Here is a 19,250-nt window from a genome sequence, read left to right as displayed (position 1 = left end):
CCACAACCTGAATGAATGTAAGAAAATTCATACTGGAGATAAACCCTACAAATGTAAAGAACGGGGGGAAGTGTTTAAACAGTCCTCACACCTGAATAGACAAGAGAAAATTCATACTAGAAAGAAACCCATCAAATGTAAGGAATGTGGCAAAGTCATTACCTCATCCTCAAGCTTTGCTCAACATAAGAGGATTCATACAGGTGAGAAACCCTTTAAATGTTTAGAATGTGGTAAAGCCTTTAATCGTTCCGCAGTCCTTACTAAACATAGGAGAATTCATACTGGAGAGAAACCCTACACATGTGAAGAATGCGGCAAAGCCTTTAGACAGTCCGCAATCCTTTATGTACACAGGAGAATTCATACTGGAGAGAAACCCTACACATGTGAAGAATGCGGCAAAACCTTTAGACAGTCTGCAAACCTGTATGCACATAGGAGAATTCATACGAGAGAGAAACCTTACAAATGTGAAGAGTGTGGCAAAGCATTTGGACAGTACACAGACCTGAATCGACATAAGAACATTCATACTCGAGAGAAACCTTCCAATGTGAAGAGTGTGGCAAACACTTTGCATGGCGCACAGACCTGAATCAACACAAGAAACCTTATACTGGGGAGAAACCTTCCAAATGTGAAGAGTGTGGCAAAGCCTATGCCCCATCAACAGCTCTGAATCAACACAAGAAAATTCTTACTGGAGAGAAAAGTTACAAATGTGAAGAGTGTGGCAAAGCCTTTGGACGGTCCACAGCCCTGAATCAACACAAGAAAATTCATACTGGAGAGAAACCTTACAAATGTGAAGAGAGTGGCAAAGCCTTTAGTAGGTCAAGAAACCTTGCTGCACGTAAGAGAATTTACACCGGAGAGAAACTCTACACATGTGAAGATCGTGGCAGAGCCTTTGGATGGTCCACAAACCTGAATGAATGTAAGAAAATTCATACTGGAGATAAACCCTACAAATGTAAAGAACGGGGGGAAGTGTTTAAACAGTCCTCACACCTGAATAGACAAGAGAAAATTCATACTAGAAAGAAACCCATCAAATGTAAGGAATGTGGCAAAGTCATTACCTCATCCTCAAGCTTTGCTCAACATAAGAGGATTCATACAGGTGAGAAACCCTTTAAATGTTTAGAATGTGGTAAAGCCTTTAATCGTTCCGCAGTCCTTATTAAACATAGGAGAATTCATACTGGAGAGAAACCCTACACATGTGAAGAATGCGGCAAAGCCTTTAGACAGTCCGCAATCCTTATGTACATAGGAGAATTCATACTGGAGAGAAACCCTACACATGTGAAGAATGCGGCAAAACCTTTAGACAGTCTGCAAACCTGTATGCACATAGGAGAATCATACTGGAGAGAAACCTTACAAATGTGAAGAGTGTGGCAAAGCATTTGGACAGTACACAGACCTGAATCGACATAAGAACATTCATACTCGAGAGAAACCTTCCAAATGTGAAGAGTGTGGCAAACACTTTGCATGGCGCACAGACCTGAATCAACACAAGAAACCTTATACTGGGGAGAAACCTTCCAAATGTGAAGAGTGTGGCAAAGCCTATGCCCCATCAACAGCTCTGAATCAACACAAGAAAATTCTTACTGGAGAGAAAAGTTACAAATGTGAAGAGTGTGGCAAAGCCTTTGGACGGTACACAACCCTGAATCAACACAAGAAAATTCATACTGGAGAGAAACCTTACAAATGTGAAGAGAGTGGCAAAGCCTATGCCCCATCAACAGACCTGAATCAACACAAGAAAATTCTTACTGGAGAGAAAAGTTACAAATGTGAAGAGTGTGGCAAAGCCTTTGGACGGTCCACAGCCCTGAATCAACACAAGAAAATTCATACTGGAGAGAAACCTTACAAATGTGAAGAGAGTGGCAAAGCCTTTAGTAGGTCAAGAAACCTTGCTGCACGTAAGAGAATTTACACCGGAGAGAAACTCTACACATGTGAAGATCGTGGCAGAGCCTTTGGATGGTCCACAACCTGAATGAATGTAAGAAAATTCATACTGGAGATAAACCCTACAATGTAAAGAACGGGGGGAAGTGTTTAAACAGTCCTCACACCTGAATAGACAAGAGAAAATTCATACTAGAAAGAAACCCATCAAATGTAAGGAATGTGGCAAAGTCATTACCTCATCCTCAAGCTTTGCTCACATAAGAGGATTCATACAGGTGAGAAACCCTTTAAATGTTTAGAATGTGGTAAAGCCTTTAATCGTTCCGCAGTCCTTACTAAACATAGGAGAATTCATACTGGAGAGAAACCCTACACATGTGAAGAATGCGGCAAAGCCTTTAGACAGTCCGCAATCCTTTATGTACACAGGAGAATTCATACTGGAGAGAAACCCTACACATGTGAAGAATGCGGCAAAACCTTTAGACAGTCTGCAAACCTGTATGCACATAGGAGAATTCATACGAGAGAGAAACCTTACAAATGTGAAGAGTGTGGCAAAGCATTTGGACAGTACACAGACCTGAATCGACATAAGAACATTCATACTCGAGAGAAACCTTCCAAATGTGAAGAGTGTGGCAAACACTTTGCATGGCGCACAGACCTGAATCAACACAAGAAACCTTATACTGGGGAGAAACCTTCCAATGTGAAGAGTGTGGCAAAGCCTATGCCCCATCAACAGCTCTGAATCAACACAGAAAATTCTTACTGGAGAGAAAAGTTACAAATGTGAAGAGTGTGGCAAAGCCTTTGGACGGTCCACAGCCCTGAATCAACACAAGAAAATTCATACTGGAGAGAAACCTTACAAATGTGAAGAGAGTGGCAAAGCCTTAGTAGTAGGTCAAGAAACCTTGCTGCACGTAAGAGAATTTACACCGGAGAGAAACTCTACACATGTGAAGATCGTGGCAGAGCCTTTGGATGGTCCACAAACCTGAATGAATGTAAGAAAATTCATACTGGAGATAAACCCTACAAATGTAAAGAACGGGGGGAAGTGTTTAAACAGTCCTCACACCTGAATAGACAAGAGAAAATTCATACTAGAAAGAAACCCATCAAATGTAAGGAATGTGGCAAAGTCATTACCTCATCCTCAAGCTTTGCTCAACATAAGAGGATTCATACAGGTGAGAAACCCTTTAAATGTTTAGAATGTGGTAAAGCCTTTAATCGTTCCGCAGTCCTTATTAAACATAGGAGAATTCATACTGGAGAGAAACCCTACACATGTGAAGAATGCGGCAAAGCCTTTAGACAGTCCGCAATCCTTTATGTACACAGGAGAATTCATACTGGAGAGAAACCCTACACATGTGAAGAATGCGGCAAAACCTTTAGACAGTCTGCAAACCTGTATGCACATAGGAGAATTCATACTGGAGAGAAACCTTCCAAATGTGAAGAGTGTGGCAAAGCCTATGCCCCATCAACAGCTCTGAATCAACACAAGAAAATTCATACTGGAGAGAAACCTTACAAATGTGAAGAGAGTGGCAAAGCCTTTAGTAGTAGGTCAAGAAACCTTGCTGCACATAAGAGAATTTACACCGTAGATAAACCCTATACATGTGAAGGTCATGGCAGAGCCTTTGGATCGTCCACAAACCTGAATGAATATAAGAAAATTCATACTGGAGATAAACCCTACAAATGTAAAGAATGTGGGAAAGTGTTTAAACAGTCCTCACACCTGAATAGACATGAGAAAATCCATACTGGAAAGAAACCCTTCAAATGTAAGGAATATGGCAAAGTCATTACCTCATCCTCAAGCTTTTCTAAACATAAGAGGATACATACAGGTGAGAAACCGTTCAAATGTTCAGAATGTGGTAAAGCCTTTAATCGTTCCACAATCCTTACTAAACATAGGAGAATTCATACTGGGGAGAAACCCTACACATGTGAAGAATGTGGCAAAGCGTTTAGACAGTCTGCAATCCTTTATATACATAGGAGAATTCATACTGGAGAGAAACCCTACACATGTGAAGAATGTGGTAAAACCTTTAGACAGTCTGCAAACCTTTGTGCACATAGGAGAATTCATACCGGAGAGAAACCTTACAAATGTGAAGAGTGTGGCAAAGCATTTGGACGCTACACAGACCTGAATCGACATAAGAACATTCATACGCGAGAGAAACCTTCCAAATGTGAAGTGTGTGGCAAAGCCTGTGCCCTATCAACAGACCTGAATCAACACGAGAAAATTCCTACTGGAGAGAAAAGTTACAAATGTGAAGAGTGTGGCAAAACCTTCGGACGGTCCACAGCCCTGAATCAACACAAGAAAATTCATACTGGAGAGAAACCTTGCAAATGTGAAGAAAGTGGCAAAGCCTTTAGTAGGTCGAGAAACCTTGCTGCACATAAGAGAATTTACACCAGAGACAAACCCTACACATGTGAATATCGTGGCAGAGCCTTTGGATGGTCCACAAATCTGAATGAATGTAAGAAAATTCATACTGGAGATAAACCCTACAAATGTAAAGAACAGGGGGAAGTGTTTAAACAGTGCTCACACCTGAATAGACAAGAGAAAATTCACACTGGAAAGAAACCCTACAAATGTGAGGAATGTGGCAAAGTCATTACCACATCCTCAAGCTTTGCTAAACATAAGAGGATTCATACAGGTGAGAAACCCTTTAAATGTTTAGAATGTGGTAAAGCCTTTAATAGTTCCACAGTCCTTATTAAACATAGGAGAATTCATACTGGAGAGAAACCCTACACATGTGAAGAATGTGGCAAAGCCTTTAGACAGTCCGCAATCCTTTATGTACATAGGAGAATTCATACTGGAGAGAAACCCTACACATGTGAAGAATGTGGCAAAACCTTTAGACAGTCTGCAAACCTTTATGCACATAGGAGAATTCATACCGGAGAGAAACCTTACAAATGTGAAGAGTGTGGCAAACACTTTGCATGGCACACAGACCTGAATCAACACAAGAAAATTCATACTGGAGAGAAAAGTTACAAATGTGAAGAGTGTGGTAAAGCCTTTGGACAGTCCACAGCCCTGAATCAACACAAGAAAATTCATACTGGAGAGAAACCTTACAAATGTGAAGAGGATGACAAAGCCTTTAGTAGGTCAAGAAACCTTGCTGCACGTAAGAGAATTTACACCGGAGAGAAACTCTACACATGTGAAGATCGTGGCAGAGCCTTTGGATGGTTCAGAAACCTGAATGAATATAAGAAAATTCATACTGGAGATAAACCCTACAAATGTAAAGAACAGGGGGAAGTGTTTAAACAGTCCTCACACCTGAATAGACAAGAGAAAATTCATATTGGAAAGAAACCCTACAAATGTGAGGAATGTGGCAAAGTCATTACCACATCCTCAAGCTTTGCTAAACATAAGAGGATACATACAGGTGAGAAACCCTTTAAATGTTCAGAATGTGGTAAAGCCTTTAATAGTTCCACAGTCCTTACTAAACATAGGAGAATTCATACTGGAGAGAAACCCTACACATGTGAAGAATGCGGCAAAGCGTTTAGACAGTCTGCAATCCTTTATGTACATAGGAGAATTCATACTGGAGAGAAACCCTACACATGTGAAGAATGTGGCAAAACCTTTAGACAGTCTGCAAACCTTTATGCCCATAAGAAAATTCATACTGGAGATAAAACCATACAAGTATGAAGGATGTGGCAAAGCCTTTAAGCCGTACTCCAGCCTTCTTAAACATCAGAGAACTCATACCAGGGTAATGTCTTATGAAGGTCGCAGTCTTTAAATATTCCTCTAGCCTTTCTAATTTTAAGATAATTCATGATGGAGAGAAACTCTACAAATACGAAAAATGTGAGAAAGCTTTTAACCACACCTCAAATAAGTAATTATATTGATGCCGGGCGCGGTGGCTCAAGCCTGTAATCCCAGCACTTTGGGAGGCCGAGACGGGTGGATCACGAGGTCAGGAGATCGAGACCATCCTGGCTAACACGGTGAAACCCCGTCTCTACTAAAAAATACAAAAATCTAGCCGGGCGAGGTGGCGGGCGCCTGTAGTTCCAGCTACTCTGGAGGCTGAGGCAGGAGAATGGCGTAAACCCGGGAGGCGGAGCTTGCAGTGAGCTGAGAGCCAGCCACTGCACTCCCGCCCGGGCGACAGAGCGAGACTCCGTCTCAAAAAAAAAAAAAAAAAAAATATTGATGAGAAGCCAAATTAAAATTTAAAATGTGACAAAGACTTCAAATTCTTGTCACTTCCTAGTGTATGTAATTCCTACTGAAGAGCACATCTAGATACACAAAAAATGTGGCAGAACTTTTAACCAATGCTTAATATCTTTGCAGATGATAGTATTTATATGTGAGAATACTTGTACAAATATAAAAATATACACTAGCTATTAATGCTTACTCTAAATTTATAGTTAATAAAAGCATTATGTAATTTCTGTTGAAAGACCTTTTATAAAATACAGGCTATTAAAGTGAAGAAGAGTAGTCTTAAGACAGAGAATACAAAGATAAAGAGGGCTCTAGTGCCTGTACTTGTATCCCAGAACTTACTGTATACATTTTGTACTAGAGGAAAACTCTGAAGCAGTTGCTCAAACTTCGTTCAACATCAGATAATTTATATTGGAGAGAAATATTACAACTGTAGTAAATGTGGAAAAGCATCTGTTCAGAAGCTGAAGCTTAAGAAACACAGAGGCCGGGCACAGTGGCTTACACCTGTATTCCTAATACTTTGGGAGCCAAGGAGGGTGGATCACTTGAGGTCGAGAGTTCAAGGACAGCCTGACCAACATGGAGAAACCCCGTCTCTACTAAAAATACAGAAATTAGCAGGGCGTGGTGGTCCATGGCTGTAATCCCAGCTACTTGGGAGGCTGAGACAGGATAATCGCTTGAACCCAAGAGGTGGAGGTTGCGGTGAGCCAAGATCATGCCATGGCACTCCAGCCTGGGTAAGAAAAGTGAAACTCAAAAAAAAAAAAAAAAAAGAAATACCAGAGAGTTTCTACTAGAACGTAATTTGTAGAGGCAGTAAATGTGAAGAAATATTTAGGCTAAAATTAAGACTATGTAAACATCAGAGGATTTACAGTAGAAAGAACTAAGAAACTAATACTTCAGACTTTAAAATAAATCAGAGTATTAAGTATAACAGAAGTTGAACCTGTTAGAAAATTTCTTTGTATATCAGTTGAAAAAGTAGGTTTTCGAAGAGATTATATTCAAAGTATATTTTTTCACTTAAAAGTATAAATTTTTTGAAAAGCAAATAATTCAACTCTAAAATTATGCTATTTCAACATTCTCATTTATGTGAAAGCATGTGATGAACTGTCGCTGCACTGGAGATATGGGAAATTCCTTTGCATTAGGTGGGCATTATTCATGAACTTACATGAAAGAGAAGAAAAATGAAAGATGCGTGAGGAAAATCTTAGCAGAGAGGCTTTTAGTTGTTGACTTACTGAGTGATGCATGAAGTAGGTGTTCAGAGTAATACTTTGCATTATAGTGAGAGAAAATCTGAATTTTAGTGTAAATTGTTTTACCAATTGTACATTTATGTTATAAATGTAATAAAATGCAGTAAATTTTGAAGATCATGTGTGAACTTAATTTTTTAAACAAAATTGTTATTGTGATAAAATTTTTGTGCGTTCAATGAAGCGTTTTATTATGCCACCAACTTTCACCTATCCCACCTTACTCAAGGGTGTACCTTAAAGATGGTAACAATGTACTATCTGGTAATATAGTTGAATGACATCTCTAGTCTCTTTTTCCAGTGGCTTTCAGCAGCAAATAAATTGAAAAATATTGTTGTTTCCATGTTACATTTTTATTCTTACTGAAGTTTAAAAGTTTTTGTGAGTACATAGTATATGTATATATTCATGGTATATATGGGTTATTTTGATACAGGCATACAGTATGTCATAATCACATCAGAGTAAATGAGTTATTCATCACCTCAAGCATTTATCCTTCATATTACACACAATCCAATTACACCATTTAATTATTTTTAAATGTAAATTATTTTTTACTAAGGGTCATTTTATGATTGTAATAAATCATACATTCCTGAGTCTTGAATGCTTTTCAGAAATGTTTCATATTTATCTTTGAACATGTGGCATGTCCTGCAAACACAGCCTTTTAGTTTTAATTTGCATGGAGTTAAATATATAAATATTGTGCTCTAAAGATAAACTTTGGGCGTAAGGAAATTATGGAGCAAGCAATTGTGTTTGCATGAGAGTTTGTACCTATTTTCCAAAGAAAATAGCAATATTGGAACAAAGAAGGTTCTCTTAATACTGTGGATAGGTAATTTACTAGAAATCTACAAACTAAAACATTTTGAAATCAAACCTATGTTTTCTTTTTATTTAATTACTGCACAATCTAATGGATCATTGTTGAGAATTGCCCCATGCCAACCAATTCTGTGTTTATGTGGTCCTCATGCTAGAGCTATAATTTTGTTTCTCATTTTTTTGTTTTCACTTCATAAAGTATCTGAGCTTGTCAGAAATTAATCGTTTTTATAAAACTTAGTGCACAAAAACTTTTAGATGTAATGTCACAATATATTAAGTAATCTTTAGAACATTTCATTAATTGGATAACCTTATATAAGCTGTTTTCTTTAGTTATTGTTCCTTTCACTTTTTATAATTGATATTTATAAGTTTATTGGGCCAATTTGTTCAGGCAAGTAGTGGGAAAACAAGTATTGGGGATGTTTTGATAGATAATTGTAGTGAACAGTCACAAAGTGCTGGGTGTGTAATAGATGCTCCATAACTGGCCATAAATATTCCTGGAGTTCGTAGCTCCAAGTAAAAGATTGAAAATATCTATGGTGAAGAAATGGCACTAATTGTGCATGTGGAGAGGACATCTGTTCCCAGGCTGCAAAACTGACTCATTCTTAATTTAAAGAGGATTTCTGTTTTTATTTTCTATCTTTAGTTTTGTCATGTCTTCATGTGTTTATCCCCAGCTCTGTATGCCTCCTCAGAGGTCTTCTTTTCCTTTGTGTTATGGGTACAGTTTCATCACTGTTCTCTTCATGCCATGTAATTTCACATGGACTTTCAAGGTTCAGATGAGAAGTTTATAATTTTTAATGTAAATTATTGTTTTTAACTGGGTTGAGATTATTTATAATTTATCAATGTAACATTCAGATCACTTAATTGAGATAAGAGTAATTCAGTGGCCACAGGTTAAGAGGATTAAGTCAGCGTTGTTTCTCTGTATTGGTAACAGAAAAACTGTATGAGATTCTAACAAAAGGTGTGTTAAACATAAGTTAGAATAGGTTTATAAGTGGGTTGCATATTGTAAGCACCATATGAAGAAACTCATCAGAATTTTGAAATCTCCTAAAATATATCTTAGAAATTATTTTTTGTGTGTTTGATTTTTTGGAGACAGAATCTTGCTCTGTCACCTAGGCTAACCTGCAGTGGCATGATCTCAGCTCACTGCAACCTCTGCCTCCCGGGTTCACGCCATTCACCTGCCTGAGCCTCCCAAGTAGCCGGGACTACAGGCGCCCACCCCCACGCCTGGCTAATTTTTTGTATTTTTAGTAGAGACAGGGTTTCACTGTATTAACCAGGATGGTCTCAATCTCCCGACCTCATGGCCCGCCGACCTCAGCCTCCCAAAGTGCTGGGATTACAGGCGTGAGCCACCGCACCCGGCCCTCTTAAAATTTTTAAGAGACTTAATGCTAGGTGAAGAATTTTACATATAATTTTCTATGACATAGCAAAACTTTTTTTTTTATGCTGAACCTTCTGAGTGTAAGAAAGTGTTGGAAAAATAGGATGATCTGTGTAGATTCAAGATTCAAAATCTGCAGTGATCTTTTTTGTTGAGATTCATGTTATCACCTTGAATTTGTTATGATTTTTTGTTTTAGTGGATGCAGTTCATGGAGTATAGTTTTCATTTTTAGTCACTTTATCCAAGTCCTTTGTTACCTTCTCTGGAAAATCAGATTATGGCAGCTATTGAATTCAAACGTTCATTAATCACATTAATGTAATTCAGCATATAAATAATAAATACCAGGCCGGGCGCGGTGGTCAAGCCTGTAATCCCAGCACTTTGGGAGGCCGAGGCGGGCGGATCACAAGGTCAGGAGATCGAGACCATCCTGGCTAACACGGTGAAACCCCGCCTCTACTGAAAAATACAAAAAACTAGCCAGGCGAGGTGGCAGGCACCTGTAGTCCCAGCTACTCGGGAGGCTGAGGCAGGAGAATGGCGTGAACCCGGGAGGCAGAACTTGCAGTGAGCTGAGATATGGCCAGTGCACTCCAGCTTGGGTGACAGAGCAAGACTCCGTCTCAAAAAAATAAATAAATAAATAATAAATACCATAACCCTGTATAGGTGTTAATTTTCACAGAAACTCAATGCATAGTTATTATTATTATTCTTATTTTACAGAGGAAGGAACAGAGACACAGAGAAAAATGACATGCTCACAACAGAAGAGCCAGTAGTAAAATAGGCAACTTTGACTTCAGAGATAACACTCTTAACTACTACAGTAAACACCCTCTTCAAACAGAAGATACATATTATCTTCAACACCCATTCTTAATAAAAAATTAACAAACATTGGGCTGGGCATGGTGGTTTACGCCTGTAATCTCAGCACTTTGGGAGGCAAAGGCGGGGGGATCACGAGGTCAGGATATCAAGACCATCCTGGCTAACACAGGAAACTCTGTCTCTACTAAAAATACAAAAAAATTATCGGGGCGCCTGTAGTCGCAGCTACTCGGGGATGCTGAGGCAGAAGAATGGCGTGAACCCTGAAGACAGTAAGCTGAGATTGCACCATGCACTCCAGCCTGGGCGACAGAGCAAGACTCCGTCTCAAAAATAAAAAAAGATACATGTCTCTATATATGTGTAAATGTGCACATTATAATACAGAAAAGAGAAATACTTCAATTTAAACCATATAAACTCTAGAAATTGCTCTTTGATACTGACATGTACTTGGGAACAGCTTTCAACTGTGCTTCCCTACCCCTCCAGCAATTAATATAGCTTTTTTCTTTTACCTAAACCTGTAGCCAGCAAATGCTGTATTGTTATTACATACTATTTACGGCTGGGCGTGGTGGCTCACATCTGTAATATCAGCACTTTGGGAGGCCAACACGAGTGGATCACGAGGTCAGATTGGGACCCTCCTGGCTAATGTGGTGAAATCCCGTCTCTACTAAAACACACACAAAAAAATTAGGCATGACAGCGTGCGCCTATAGTCCCCGCTGCTGCGGACGCTGAGGCAGAAGAATCGCTTGCAGTGAGCTGATATCGCGCCACTGCACTCCAGCCTGGGGGACAGAACAAGAATCCATCTCAAAAAAAAAAATTTTTTTTTTTTAATTTACTAGAAACATAATACACTATGATTTTATTACCTTTTAAAATACAGGTGTATTGAGTCACATAATTATTTCACTCTATATTAGTTTCCTTTGTGCCTGTTTTTCAGTTTTGCCTAAACGCTACCAATTATCTTATAGTTGGCTCCCCGAATAGTTTGTTTATAAAACTTTTAATTATCTCTGGGAACCTCAGCTCAGTAGTCAAAACTCAGAGCCCTAGAACTAAGAAAGGACCAAAAAGTTACTATTAATATAGACTTCAAATATGCCTTTTAGGCCGGGCGCGGTGGCTCAAGCCTGTAATCCCAGCACTTTGGGAGGCCGAGACGGGTGGATCACGAGGTCAGGAGATCGAGACCATCCTGGCTAACACGGTGAAACCCCGTCTCTACTAAAAAATACAAAAAACTAGCCGGGCGAGGTGGTGGGCGCCTGTAGTCCCAGCTGCTCGGGAGGCTGAGGCAGGAGAATGGCGTGAACCCGGGAGGCGGAGCTTGCAGTGAGCCGAGATCCGGCCACAGCACTCCAGCCTGGGCGACAGAGCGAGACTCCGTCTCAAAAAAAAAAAAATATGCCTTTTAGTACTCCATGCATATGCAGCCATCTGGAAAGAGGATCTTTGAAGGATACCCCTATTAAATCAGCAGGAAGTAGCCAGAAAGAGTCGTCCTCCAAAGCCCCCAACAGTGGTTAGGGTGACTCCTCCACAGGGGTGAATGTTGTAGGAGTTATTAAGAAACTTATTTTTTTATTTTTTTTTTTGAGATGGAGTCTCAGGCTAGAGTGCAGTGGCGTGGTCTCAGCTCACTGCAACCTCCGCCTCCCGGGTTCAAGCTATTCTCCTGCCTCAGCCTCCCTAGTAGCTGGGACTAGAGGTGCGCACCACCACAGCCAGCTAATTTTTGTGTTTTTTTTTTTTCTTTTGAGACGGAATCTTGCTCTGTCGCCCAGGCAGGAGTGCAGTGGCCGGATCTCAGCTCACTGCAAGCTCCGCCTCCGGGGTTCACGCCACTCTCCTGCCTCAGCCTCCCGAGTAGCTGGGACTACAGGCGCCCGCCACCTCGCCCGGCTAGTTTTTTGTATTTTTTAGTAGAGACGGGGTTTCACCGTGTTAGCCAGGATGGTCTCAATCTCCTGACCTCGTGATCCGCCCGTCTCGGCCTCCCAAAGTGCTGGGATTACAGGCTTGAGCCACCACGCCCGGTCAATTTTTGTATTTTTTTTAGTAGAGACAGGGTTTCACCATGTTAGCCAGGATGGTCCCTAGGGCTTTTGCTACTGCTTGGTTAGTTTGTAAAATATAATATGGATCATTTTTACTTTGTGAAGACCACGGAAACCCAAAGAGATAATTTCTTCCAGAATGATCTTGGCAAGTACCTGAATCTTATCTTTTCTAGTATGAGAGGTTTCAACCCAGGCAAGTAAGGGCGTCCCCCAAAATCAGAAGGTATTTGTAGCCTAGGTAGGTTTCTTGTTGCTGAACTGGCTGAATTAAGGGGAGTGGCTTGGGCCTGGAGGATTATTATAGACACAGATGGACAGTTTACAAACTTGTCAGAGTTTTGGTTTTGTTTGTTTATAGCTGATAGAGATGGTCTCTCCCAAAGAGACAAGAATTATGGAGTGCCCTTTTTTGCTTTCTGCTGGAGGATCTGGAGAAAATTTAAAAACCTCTCTCAATTTACACAATCTTTCAGGTCCTAGGGTATACTCACATTTGATACCCCATTTCTTTTTCTCTTGAGCGTATTGCGGGGGAGCAGGTTGTTAGGCAAATTTGTGATAAGGGCCATAAGGAGTTCCCCAGAAAGGGTGGTGCCCCCAGCTGCTTGGCCAACCTGCCTGTTTCTCTAGGTAATCTCATCTTGGCATTTCTGGTAGCCCCAGCAATGATCCACCTGCCTCAGCCTCCCAAAGTGCTGGGATTACAGGCTGGGATAATGAGCCACCACACCCGGCCATGCTCCACAGTCTTAAGAGTGTCCACAGCTGAATATTGTCATACACAATTATAATGTAAAATGAATACATCCTTGTCTGCAAGCTCAGATAAAAAGTGCTCTGCTCTTTCCTGTTTAGGATGGTATCAGTCATGGATTTGTCATACATGGCCTTTATTGTGTTGAGGTACATACCATCTATACCTAATTTGTTTAGTTTCTTAAACCACAGAGGCATGTTGAATTTTGCCAAATACTCCTTCTGCATACACAATAAAAAGATGTCTAGATGTCTAGCAGCAAACTTAATTAAAAAGGTAAACACTTTCTACACTGAGAATTATATAACATTGATAAAAAACTGAAAAAGACATGAAAAATTGATATTTTTTGCTCATGAATTGAAATAATATAAAAGTGGCTATACTACCCAAGGTGATCTACAGGTTCAATGCAATCTCTATCAAAATGCAAATGACTCTTTTCATAGAAATGGAAAAAACAAGCTTAAAATTTATAGGGAACCACCAAAGACCCATGAACGGCACAAGTAATCCTGAGCAAAAAGAACAAAGCTAGGAACATCACACTTCCTGGCTCCAAAACATACTATAAAGCTATAATGAGCAAAACAGGATGATACTGACATAAAAGCAGATAAACAGGTCAAAGTATCCAGTTGAGCCCAGTAATAAATTCATGAACCTAGAGCCAAGTGATTTTCAACAAAGATGTCCAGAACACACAGCTGGAAAAAGACAGTCTTTTCAATAAATGGTGCTAGAAAATTTGATTATCTACATGATAATTAAAAAAATGAACCTAGGCCCCTACCTCTTGCAACATAAAAAACTCAATCATAAATAAAGATTTAAATAGGAAACCCAAACCTATAACGCTATTTGAAGTAAACATAGAGGAATACTTTACTACATATTGCAGAACGAAGAATTTTTAAGACCTCAAAAGACACACAAAAATACGCAAATGGGATTACAACAAACTAAGACTATTTTGGACAGCAAAGAAAACAGAGTGGAGATAATCTATAAAATGAAAGAAAATATTTGCAAAATATAAATATGACAAGATAAACTTACCGAATATATAACAAACTTAAACATATATAATACATAATTTTAAAATAGGCAAGAGACCTTAAGATACATTTTTCTTTTTCTTTTTCTTTTTGAGACAGGGTCTCACTCTGTCACCCAGGTTGGAGTTCAGTGGCCCGATCTCAGCTCACTGCAACCTCCGTCTCCCGGGCTCATGCAATTCTTCCACCTCATCGTCCTGAGTAGCTGGGATTACGGGTGTGTGCCACCACACCCGGCTAATTTTTGTATTTTTTGTAGAGATGGGGTTTCACCATGTTGGCTAGGCTGGTCTCAAACTCCTGACCTCAGGTGCTCCACCCGCCTCAGCCTCCCAAACCACTGCACCCTGCTAAGTTACATTTTTCAAAAGAAGAAATACAAATGACCAAAAAGAATATGCAAAGATGCTCAGCATCACTATCAGAGATATGCAAATCAAAGCCACAACAAGATGTGACTTCACTGCAGTTAAAATAACTAATTAGAAAGACAAAAAAATTATGAGAAGGTATAGAAAAGTTAACATATTCAGCTGGTAAGACTAAGTTAGTACAGCCATTATAGAAAAAAAAAGTATCACAAGGTGACATATATTTAAACAACATTGTAATTTAAGATAGCTCTTTTGATTCTAAGACAATAAACATTTATGACCATGCAAGAAAAAATTCAAATTGCTGGATCATATGTTACGGAAAGAAACAAGATACACTGAGACAAATACCACATGATCTTATACATATGTGGAATCTAATTAAAACAGATGGTGAAGACTTCATGCAACTGGTCTTAGCAATCACTTTTTGGATATAACATCAAACGCTCGGGAAATAAAAATACGGACATACACGTAGTACTACATCACTGTATCCAAACTATTCCAAGAACATTTAAAGCAGGACTTTAGGCTGGGTGCGCTGACTCACGCCTGTAATCCCAGCACTTTGGGAGGCCGAGGTGGGCGGATCATGATGTCAGACCATCCTGGCTAACACCGTGAAACCTCGTCTCTACTAAAAATACAAAAGGAGCCGGGCGCGGTGGCTCAAGCCTGTAATCCCAGCACTTTGGGAGGCCGAGACGGGCGAATCACGAGGTCAGGAGATCGAGACCATCCTGGCTAATACGGTGAAACCCCGTCTCTACTTAAAAATACAAAAAACTAGCCGGGCGACGAGGTGGGCGCCTGTAGTCCCAGCTACTCGGGAGGCTGAGGCAGGAGAATGGCGTGAACCCGGGAGGCGGAGCTTGCAGTGAGCTGAGATCCGGCCACTGCACTCCAGTCTGGGTGGCAGAGCAAGACTCCGTCTCAAAAAAAAAAAAAAAAAAAATACAAAAGGAAAAAAGAAAAAAAAAAAAGCTGGGAGTGGTGGTAGGTGCCTGTAGTTCCAGCTACCGGGAGGCTAAGGCAGGAGAATGGCATAAACCCAGGAGGCAGAGGTTGCAGTGAGCCGAGATCGTGCCACTGCACTCCAGCCTGGGTAACAGAGCAAGACTCCATCTTAAAAAAAAAAAAAAAAAAAGCAGGACTTGCAGGACTTTAAATAGGTATTTACACATGCATGTTCTTCATTATTATTTACAAAAGATGATTCCTGGAAAGAATACAAATAATTCCTTTAGAGATCAGTATCAAATTTTAAAAATGTGACATATACATATAACAGAATATTATTTCATTTTAAAACAAATGAAAACAAGAATATTATGTTACATATAATAGTCAAAAAGAAACAGACATTATATAATTACACTGATAAGAATATGGAAACCAGTCAAAATTATAGAAACAGTAAGTAAAATGGTATTCTTCAGGAGCTGAAGAAAAAGGAAAAAAGGGCAGTTTATTGTTTATAAGGTACTTTTCTAAGATAAAATTAGAGATCCATTGCAAAATAAACGTACTTAATACCACTAGACTGTACACTTGAAAATATTTAAGATGGCAATTACACGTTTTTCATCAACTAAATATGTACATCTATCTAAAAAGGTTACAGTCTTTAAAAATCACCTTCAAATAAGAAGTGTTTCTCTCACAGAGAAACATAATCAAACATAAATAGATGGTAATTTTATACTGTTTCTTTGACTACTCACCTACACAAGTAAACAATGATGAACACACAAATAAAAAATTTATGAACACCTAGGGCAATATTTATATAGGCAAATACCACATAGATAACTTTCTTGCCAAGATAAATGTCTGATTATATATATATTTTAATTTGCTCCAATTGAAACCCCATGACGTTTATGTGAATTAAATACCACATGGTCATAAAAGGTATAGGTTAAAATTACCAGACAAATATGAAGACTAGGCCAGGCACAGTGGCTGATACCTGTAATCCCAGCACTTTGGGAGGCCAAGGCAGGTGGATCACCTGAGGTTGGGACTTCGAGACCAGACTGACCAATATGGAGAAATCCCGGCTCTACTAAAAATTCAAAAAATTAGCCAGGCGTGGTGGCGCATGCCTGTAATCCCAGCTACTCAGGAGGCTGAAGTAGCAGAATTGCCTCCCTATGAGGCAGAGGTTGTGGTGAGCCAAAATCGTGCCAGTGCTCTCCAGCCTGGGCAACAAGAGCAAAACTCTGTCTCAAAATAAAAAATAAAATAAAATAAAATATGAAGATTAAAAACCACTAAAATGGAGTTGAAAACCAGAATAAAAAATTCTGACCTACAAAATATTGAATCTAATATAGATGTATCAAAGACAATCTTATAAATAACTACAGTTTTCAACTGTGACTGTGTACTTACGAAGAGCTGGCATTTTGAATCTTTGGCATTCAAAGTACAGCAGTAAAAAAAACTCAATGAAATGCTTTGATGAGAATGAGGCATTTCAATACATTTATTCTACAATTGGAAAATTTGAGCATTTTATTTCAGACATTTTGAATTCAAAATAAAAAATATTTGACATAGAATATATCAGAAAGTAAAATATACAAGGGGAATGACACAGCAAGATGGCAGAATAGGAGGTTCTCTACCCACAACTTCTACGGTTATTAAAAAATGTGGCGAGAAAATGGCTTCATTGGGGCTGAGAGTGCCCACAGGGTTCTTCCCACTGCTTCCTCTACCCCTATATTTCGCTTGGCTTTCCATTCATCTTTGCTCCAGGATCAAATATTGAAGACTCCGTGCATTCACTGAAGCGTCAGAATATAGTTTTGGAAATGGATGACTTCAGAAACAGAAATGGCTCAGATGATCATTCCTACAATGGAGGCATCATAGTATCTGGTGACCAGAAGGATTAGATTTTCAGTTGCATGTAATACCAAGAAATTGAATTGTTTTCCTGTTCTTATGGGAATTGTTACCAAAGCCCTTACTGAAATTTTTAACTTCACGGAGCTTATTCAAATGAAGAGCACTTCATTTTCTCGTGATGACATAGTGCTAGAACTTGGTTTTATAGATGGGTCCAATTTTTGTTGTTGATCACAAACTGCATTTCTCCTTATATCAGCATGAGCAGTATCAGTGATTATAAAAAAAATAAAGTTGAATCCCAGTTATGGATTTCAGCCTCTGGCCTTCAGGATACTGGTGTGTACAGGCTCTGGTGGACATTCCATTATACTCCTTGATTCTCCTTTCAATACATTTAATTTACTACTTCGTATTTCTGGGATTCCAGCCTCCATGGGAACTCATGTTTGTTTTCGCGGTATGCATAATTCGTTGTGCGGCTTCTCTTATATTCCTCACTATGTGCTTTCATTCATCTTTCGCAAGTGGTGAAAAAATAATGGCTTTTGGTCTTTTGGCTTTTTTATTATCTTAATATGTGTATTCACAATTCTGGTATCAACTAAGTATGAAAAACCCAACTTAATTTTGTGCATGATTTTCATACCTTCCTTCACTTTGCTGGGATATGTCATGTTATTGATCCAGCTCAGCTTTATGTATATGAGAAACTTGGACAGTCTGGACAATAGAATAAATGAAGTCAATAAAACCATTCTTTTAACAATCTTAATACCATACCTTCAGAGTGTTATTTTCCTTTTTGTCATAAGGTGTCTGGACATGAAGTATGGAATTGAAATAATGAATAAAGACCCAGTTTTCAGAGTCTCTCCACGACGTAGAGAAACTCATCCCAATCCATAAGAGCCTGAAGAAGAAGAAGATGTTCAAGCTGAAAGAGTCCAAGCAGCAAATGCACTCACTATTCCAAACTTGGAGGAGGAGCCAGTCATAACTGCAAGCTGTTTGCACAAGGAATATTATGAGGCAAAGAAAAGTTGCTTTTCAACAAGAAAGAAGAAAATAGCCATCAGAAATGTTTCCTTTTGCGTTAAAAAGTTGGCCGGGCGCGATGGCTCAAGCCTGTAATCCCAGCACTTTGGGAGGCCGAGACGGGCGGATCACGAGGTCAGGAGATCGAGACCATCCTGGCTAACACGGTGAAACCCCGTCTCTACTAAAAAAAAAAAATACAAAAAACTAGCCGGGCGAGGTGGCGGGCGCCTGTAGTCCCAGCTACTCGGGAGGCTGAGGCAGGAGAATGGCGTAAACCCGGGAGGCGGAGCTTGCAGTGAGCTGAGGTCCGGCCACTGCACTCCAGCCTGGGCGACACAGCGAGACTCCGTCTCAAAAAAAAAAAAAAAAAAAATTATTATATAATGATGAGTCTAATTTGTCAAAAAATAATTAAATACATATATGTACCAAACCCTGGAACACATAAATATATTAACACATATTAAGAAAAGTGGAGAAAGAAACAGA

General features: G+C 39.5%; 3 protein-coding genes across 3 annotated transcripts in view; all 3 read left to right on the top strand.

The window, feature by feature from the left end:
- Nucleotides 1-2,021, top strand: part of ZNF721 (zinc finger protein 721) — a 57,606-nt gene extending 55,585 nt beyond the window's left edge. Inside the window, 2 exon segments of the mRNA XM_033213349.1 lie at nucleotides 3-545; nucleotides 548-2,021. Coding sequence (XP_033069240.1) covers nucleotides 3-545; nucleotides 548-1,398 — 1,394 coding nt within the window. The 3' untranslated portion in view covers nucleotides 1,399-2,021.
- A 26-nt stretch (nucleotides 2,022-2,047) lies between these two features.
- LOC117084993 (zinc finger protein 721-like) lies at nucleotides 2,048-2,855 on the top strand. Its single transcript, XM_033213355.1, has one exon. It carries the CDS (start codon nucleotides 2,156-2,158, stop codon nucleotides 2,690-2,692), a length of 537 nt encoding a protein of 178 aa, XP_033069246.1. The 5' UTR covers nucleotides 2,048-2,155; the 3' UTR covers nucleotides 2,693-2,855.
- On the top strand, nucleotides 2,846-5,997 carry LOC117086265 (zinc finger protein 729-like; the record flags this gene model as incomplete). The annotated part of the gene is made up of 1 exon (XM_033215950.1): nucleotides 2,846-5,997. A coding segment is annotated over one exon (2,838 nt), but the record flags the coding sequence as incomplete, so codon positions are not given.
- Nucleotides 5,998-19,250: the final 13,253 nt, after the last annotated feature.

The sequence above is a fragment of the Trachypithecus francoisi genome, unplaced genomic scaffold (genome assembly GCF_009764315.1).
Source record: "Trachypithecus francoisi isolate TF-2019V2 unplaced genomic scaffold, Tfra_2.0 Lachesis_group1, whole genome shotgun sequence".
Taxonomy (NCBI): domain Eukaryota; kingdom Metazoa; phylum Chordata; class Mammalia; order Primates; family Cercopithecidae; genus Trachypithecus; species Trachypithecus francoisi.
The sequence above is the reverse complement of the archived record's forward strand: the minus strand, read 5'-3'. Positions and strand labels throughout refer to the sequence as shown.

What these genes read in the sequence shown, in the direction of transcription:
- LOC117084993 (XM_033213355.1), top strand. Translation starts at nt 2,156, where the DNA reads ATGTGGCAAAGTCATTACCTCATCCTCAAGCTTTGCTCACATAAGAGG.